The sequence below is a fragment of the Triticum urartu genome, unplaced genomic scaffold (assembly GCF_003073215.2).
Source record: "Triticum urartu cultivar G1812 unplaced genomic scaffold, Tu2.1 TuUngrouped_contig_6404, whole genome shotgun sequence".
Lineage (NCBI taxonomy): Eukaryota > Viridiplantae > Streptophyta > Magnoliopsida > Poales > Poaceae > Triticum > Triticum urartu.
The window spans coordinates 3,798-11,162 of NW_024117165.1; the positions used below are offsets into that span (position 1 = coordinate 3,798).

At 54.5% G+C, this 7,365-nt stretch overlaps 1 protein-coding gene across 1 annotated transcript; it reads left to right on the plus strand.

Annotated features, from left to right (window-relative positions):
• Positions 1–6,107: 6,107 nt before the first annotated feature.
• Positions 6,108–7,360, plus strand: LOC125530564 (BAG family molecular chaperone regulator 1-like; the record flags this gene model as incomplete). The annotated part of the gene is made up of 3 exons (XM_048694945.1): positions 6,108–6,732; positions 6,860–7,116; positions 7,220–7,360. Coding segments are annotated over exons 1-3 (651 nt in total), but the record flags the coding sequence as incomplete, so codon positions are not given.
• Positions 7,361–7,365: the final 5 nt, after the last annotated feature.

Genomic DNA, 7,365 nt, shown 5'->3' on the forward strand with positions numbered 1-7,365 from the left:
GCATGTGTATACTTGTATACTTGTCGACAAGGGTTTGCAGCGTGGTGCTATTCAATTCTAGCTACTAGCTAGTGGTGTTTTATTTCTTTGATCGTCTAGGGCACATCTATGTGTGCCTAATTGTTGCACATCTAAGTGACTCAATCGAATTTAAAGAAAAAGAAAAAAAGACAAAAAAAAATGCTTGCACGAATCTTAACGTAAGATTAATGATATAGGACTTAAATGTGCAATACTTAGAGCACATGTAGATATGCTTTAGCAAAACTGTATTTCTTTTCTTATTTTAATAATTAAGCGTGTTGGTACACGGCTGAAGCTTGTTCGTTAGCTCTCATGGTTTCTTGGCTGATGCAGCATGATCAAGCGCCATGCAAAAGATGTTGGAAATATTAGCACTTTTCCGATTAGACTTATTCATGAGTTAACAGTAAGCATGGCACAAAAGGTATGTATCTCATAGCGATAGCTAAGCATACTAGCACGTGCGGAACATAGAATCGAACCTTCTATGAGCAGCACATATACGGCTAGCATAAGTACGAGTAACCGAGGGATGAACAAATCATACCCTCCGGTTGGCCAGGCCAACGCGGCGGCTGCAGCAGCAACTTCGGCGTCGTCCGTGGCCTTCTTCTTAGCGGCGGCGTCGTCCGCCATGGTGTCGATGCAGAGGAAGTAGTGGAAGCAGAAGCGAACAGAGTTGGGGACAGATCGGGAGCAGTCGCGTCGAGACGCTCCCCAAAAACCTTATTGCCGTTCTCCCGGGCAGGATATCGAACGACAGGGTTCCGGAGGCACCTGCTCTCCCGACCAGCCGTGCACGCGGTCGTCGGGATGGGATCGCCGGAGGCAGCACAGAGTGAGGAACAGTAGATGACGGCTAGGTCACACGAGAGGGAGCGAGTGAACCGAACTAGGTTACTTCACTGGTCAGAGCCTTCTTATATAGTCCGTAAGGAAGAAAGTCGTGGGCCTTGACGAGGCCCACGACCAAGTCGGCCCACTCCCGGCAAGGGAGTCGTTGTTCCCGATAAGGTAGCACTCCCGGCAAGGGAGTCGACGAATCCCGGCAACATAAGTCAGCCCACCGTCCAACGTCTTGGACAGTGACCCACATTTTAGGGACTCGTTAATTTATCCCTGATTAGTTAATTCATTCCTGAGCGACAAAAATAAGCTTCGGCCCATTCCCGCAACCCGCGGCGCGCGCGCGTCGTGGCGAGGCGGGCGGCGGAGGAGGAGCCCGCATGTACGACTCCTCTTCCCAAGTTCCCAATGGCAAATGGTAGAGCAGCCCTTATAAAGGGGTCTCAACTCTTCTCAACTAGCAAGGTGAGACTAAACTTTCCACCACCTGTCATCTCATACCTGGGCCTCAAGATTAACCAGGGATTAGTGTCTTATATGGGCCTAAGCCCATCCATAATCCAACACAAGTGACCTTTATAACTCATCTTTTTGTCCTGATTATCGTCTCCAAGTACTGAAGGACGGATTTTTTTTTTTGAAATGGAGGAAAGTTGAATGTATATTTCCTAGGTTTTTTTTTCTTGAGAAAACGGACAAAGAGTTAAGCTATTATCATGGGGAGGATGTGAAAAGGGATGGTACTACCGGTGGTGTTTTATTTCCCCCCCGCCCCGCCTCCCCGTCCCCCCCCCTTAATTAAGCGTGCTGGTGCAAAGGCTGAAGCTTGTTCGTTAGCTCTCTTAATTTCTTGGCGGACCAAGTGCCATGCAAGTGACCTTAACTCATCTCCTTGTCCTGATCACCATCTCCGAATACTAACGGACAGATTTAGATTTCCATTGGGTGAACCCTCACGTCACTGAACAGGTCGAATGCTTCTTTCCGAGGAGGGGTTATGGGTGAAACGGACAAAGAGTCGATCTATCATGGGTGTGTGGAAAGGCAAGATGGTGGTACAATCAAAAAGAAGAAGAAGAAACGAAGATGCCAGGGAGAGAGTGGCGCAGGCAACCGACAGATCAAATGGTGCAAGTGCAACCCCAGCTTTATTTGGGAAGAGACATGGAAAATTGGCACTTATCAGAGAGTGATATCCCCTTCTCAAAAGGCAAAGGCAGCATAACATGCATGTGTGTACCAACATGCATGTATATACAAGAACTTGTTCGTTACACTATCAAATGGAAGAGCAGCTAAAATAACAGCTCCTTGCGATCCTCCCATGTGCACAGCTGGCTAATCTACGAGCCTAATGCGGCGCGAGGACCGTCGGATTCGGCGATATTTTAACATGACAGCACGCTAATCACACCCTTTTTTTTTATCCGATACGCTAGCTTGAGAAGAATCTCAGGAAAAGAGCAGTAGGCGAAGCTGGAGGAGGAATCTGATCTCTGACGAGAGGTGAATTTTGGCGCACACACACACTAGCTAATAATTAACTAAGCTGGTTGAGTGCGTACCTTAATCGACCGACCGACCGACGCTCGTAAAGCGTCGCACTAAATTATGGTGCCATGATCGATGATTATGAGACCGGGCATATATGCCCAGAAGCAAAAGCAAAGGCGGGCAGACGCTGATGATGGCCGGCAAAGCAGCTCGATCCGTCGATCGGCGGCATGATCGCTGGCTAAAGCCGGCGATTATATTCTTGCTTCATGCCTTGATCTTCCTGTATGTACTTTCGGACTTTCCCCTGTCCACAATGATACTATTTGTGGGTGGCAGTCCGGTCCTGACAGCAGCACGTTTGCGCGCTGCCGATCGAGATCTCGTGAAAGGGGCCACCGCGACGTGCGTGAATGCAGATTGCTGGTCGGTCAGTTATTAGTTAATCCATGCGCCTTGATCGGGTCACCAAGTTGACCCGGGGAAAGTGCAGACCGTGCGTGCACGCACGCAGACGCAGCTTTACTTTGATCATCATAAAGAAAAGAAGACACAAGGTGAAGCGGACCAGAGTAGTTTTGCTTTGAAGATGATGGAAACACGCGGTGAACCAGAGCAGAGGACGTTTTAACCTGTGTCCATGCAGTGCAGAAACCCCATAATCATTCATCTCGCTTAAAAAAAAGTGTGAGGAGCGCTGTAACTGTCACCCTTTTCCCGTGATCCTACAGCTGGTTAGCTGTAGGAAGTACGAACAAGCTATAATGGGCAGTCAGAGTACGGGGGTCCGGCCGGCCGGTAGCAGGGCGGTACGGTGGCGCGATCGAGCTGGAGGAACTGGAGAAAGAGCGTGGCGGCGGCCAATTTATACCGGCGGCGAGTAAAAGTGGCATCATGGAACTGCGATGAAGCTGGGCTAGATGTGTGTCCGTATGGTCCGTCCAGCTTCACTTTTGTTTTGTCCTTCCCTCATTTGCAAGCTGACACCACCCCCTGCAGCAGCTCCACGCCTCCATCTCCTTGGCCGCTTCAGGCGCGCACGCACGCCGGTCTATAGCAAGCCACCAACACTACACAACAATGTGCATACATGTTACCGTTGATCGATCGATAATAAGAAAAGAAGGCACTGGATAATAAGAAAAGAAGGCATACATGTTACTATAGAAAAGAAGCCTCCATTGTTGATCCATCGATAATAACAATGGACATGCACTCGGCCGGGCCAAGGAGGTCAGCTCCAGCTCGCTCGCTCGCACGCACGCGGACGTGGGTGGGTGCCGCGTCGCCGGCGTGCGGGGGCCCCACCTGCCCTGCCCTGCCTCCGGAGTCCGGCCCGTAGGTTGCACGGTCGCTGTCCGATCACGTGGGCGCATGGCGCGCCGCCGCGTGGCCGCGCTGTCGGTGCGGGCCTCTCGGCTTCGCTGGCAGTGACGGGCGGCTGTGCTGGTCTCGCTTGGCCGGCTTCGGCTTCGCGTGTGGTGACCGATGGATGACACACCGGGCCAGCCTCCCTTCTCCCACCGGCTTCTTCTTTTTCGTGCGCGTGGCCTAAAAAACCTGGGAATAGTTTGTAATCCAGATTAAATCCAGCCCAATCCATACAAGTATAAGCCCAACAATCAGACCAGACCAGACCAAACTGCAAATGCTATAATCCAAACCAATCCAAACTGTACGTATTTTCAAGCCAAACCCATCCAACCCATTCCCCACATACAGTTTCAATCTGAAGTTTCAAACCAAGGGCGTGTCCAATTACTATGGGAAGAGAGGCGTTGGAAGGGTGATTAGCTGCTACTGCATGTTACTCACCACCACAACGTACGTACATAGAACAAGCTATAATGCTAGATACTATATATATATGTGACTAGTCGGCCAACCTCGTCGGCCATCACGGTATAAAACGATCTTGTTCGCACTGTCCGACCTCGTCGGCCAACTCGCCGGCGCCGTCGAGTGGGAAGAAGGGGCACCTCGTAGGGCGCCATGTGACTGTTGTATATCACACTGTCTGGCAGTAGTTGAGCAGCTCGGCCGCGAGGACCTGGTCGATGTTGGTATGTATCTCTATTGGAGCATGGATGTGCCATGGCGAGCAGGAGCATCATCATTAGCACCAGTAGTGGAGACGACAAGGAAGACGTTGCCAATGGGAGATTGCTTTTCCCGGCAAAAAAAAGGGTGATTGCTTTGATCGGGACCCTAACCTGGTCCTTGATTTAGTTTTCGGTCCATGGGTTAGAATGGTTTGAGACTGTTTGGTCTGTGACCAGACCGAACCAGACCAAACCGATAATAGGAAAAGCCCAAACCAAACCAGCTTACATTAGGAGCTCAGCCCATTTAATCCAAACCAAAAGAGACCAATAGGAAAAACCGATTTGAAATTGTGGTTTGTGTCCAAACTGTTCCCAGGTTTACGCGTGGGGAAGAAAAGAAAAGTCAAAAGCGATCGCATGAAGATGAACGTACGGCCGCCCCTGCTACGGTCAATGTAAAACAGTGAGACGAAACGAAGCCCTCATCTGAACTCAGCTCTCAACTCTCGAGTCTGGAGCATGTCGGCGTTGCTGCTCCAGACCGGAGCTCATCGCACAGTTGACACTATTTACCAACGCGTTTGACCAGGTCAACGTTAGGCGCACCGCGTGTCCGTACGATCGGACCCTTCTGCGCTCGCGGGCCGGTGCACACGGCCATGAGGAGCTCCTACAGCAGCTGCAGCACGCGGCCATTCCCTTTGTCGACCCGCAGCTTCGCGGGCTGTTGCCAGATACGCTCCAGGTATCAGTACGGTAGTATAAAGGCAAAAGCGTACAGGCACTCCCAGTCCAAGGGCAGTAGAGTAGGTGTCGCCGCTGGCGGTGGCCACCGATCGAGCGAGCGGGCGTGCCTATCCTTTTTCGCGGCTGATACACGTACGTCGGCGCATGCATGCGCGATTCATTCTACTAGCGGTACCATGATCGCCGGCTGTCACTTCCCCGATTATTATTACCCAGGTCGGCAACGCTTGGGTCGGGGGCAAAGGCACAGTACCCACCCACCGGCCGAGGCTGGTCAATCCCCCGATGATCGCTGCTGCTCCCGGCGACACGTCAGGGCCGGGCAACGCATGGAAAGGCGCCGGCTTGGCTTGGGCAGGAGAAGAGGAGCAGGTGGTGCAAGGGAGGGAGGACGAAAGCGAGAGGGGGAAAAGGGAGGTTGGTGCGCCGATGCCAATCGCCACGCGAGTCAGTGGCGAGTTTGGCCCGGACGCGACGGTTGCTTGGAGGCTAAGGCCCAAACGCCAACGCCCGGCGGCGCCGCCCGCTTTCCTCTTCCGGCCAAGCCCTCGCCGGGTTCGGATGCCACCGCACGACACGGACGGGGCGAAAAACGGACAGAGAAGGAACAGTGGCGGGGCATTGCCCACGCCAACGGCGTGCGTGTCCGCTGGCGCCACTTTTGTCTGGTCACGGGAAAGAGCATGCAGCAGAATGGGGCGCGGGTGGGGTGGCCCTCTTTCGGGCCCGGTATATTCCGCCGTCCTCGCGTACGTACTACACGTCGGCGCTGTGTTGGTTGCCGTCGGCTGCGGCCGCACCGCCGGATGTTTTACTTGCCCCGTCTGTTACTCCAGAATCCACCCACATGCACGCCTCCTCTCCTCTCCTCTCCTCTCGGCCTGCTCCAGTATAAATATTCCGCTGCCGCCCTGTCCCTGAGCTGTATACTCTCCTCCTCCTCCTCTGCGCTGTGTTTTCTTTCCCCACCTCTCCTCCTCCTACCTCCTACCCTCCCACCTACCTCTCCCCCTCCCCTGATCCCTCCTCCTTCATTCCCCAATTGAGTCGACGCCAGGGGAAGCACCTGCTCCGCACCCGCGATCGTGTCTCCTCGTCTGGTCTTGCCCCGATCCAGCAAATTCCCCTCTTTCTTGCTCTTGCCGCGGCGGAGCAGCCCCCGTCGGCGACAGGAGGAGAGATTTTCGGAGCTGAGACTCGGAGCTTCCGTCTCCTTCCTCGTGCTTGGATTGTTCTTGCTTCTTGCCGAGGGTAGCGCAGGCTGCTAGGGTTGCTCGGTTGATTCTTTGCTTGTGCGGTACATAGAATACGTATCATGAGAAGATGATGCGCGCCAAGGGCAAAGCTACATTCTTGGACGCCATGAAGGAGACCACCTCCCCCGTCTCCCCCGCCGCCGCGGCCAAGGAGGCGCTCAAGGAGGACGAGTGGGAGGTGCGGCCCGGCGGGATGCTGGTGCAGAAGCGCGACCCGGGCTCCGACGCGCCCGCGGGCGCCCCCGTGCCCACCATCCGCCTCAAGGTCAAGTTCAACGCCGTCTCCCACGAGATCTACATCAGCTCCCAGGCCTCCTTCGGTAATGCACGCAAACCAATCAATCAATCAATCAATTGCTTTGCTTCGCCTTGCTCGCCGGATTTTTGGTTTGGCTCCTCTCGAGCTCGAGCTGGCTGCTGACTGAGCGTGAATGGTGGTGGGTGCAGGCGAGGTGAAGAAGATGATGTCGGAGAAGACCGGCCTGCACCACGAGGACCAGAAGGTGCTCTACAAGGGCAAGGAGATGGACTCCAAGGCCTTCCTCGACATGTCCGGCGTCAAGGACCGCTCCAAGCTGGCGCTCCTCGAGGACCCCGACGCGCAGGCCAAGCGCCTCATCGAGCAGCGCCGCGCCGACAAGGCGCACCGCGCCTCCAAGTCCGTCTCCCGCATCAGCCTCGACGTCGACAAGCTCGCCACCAAGGTACCGACCACTCTGCTCGTGCTCGCGCCCTTCCCTTGTTTTTTGTTTCGCCGCCGTCGTCGATCGAGTTGGGTGCTGATCGAATTTGGGTGGCGCTCTGCAGGTGTCGGCGCTGGAGGCCATCGTGCGCAAGGGCGGGAAGGTGGTGGAGGCCGACGTGGTCGCCCTCACCGAGGCGCTCATGACGGAGCTGGTCAAGCTGGACGCCATCGCCGCCGACGGCGAGGTCAAGGCGCAGCGGCGATTGCA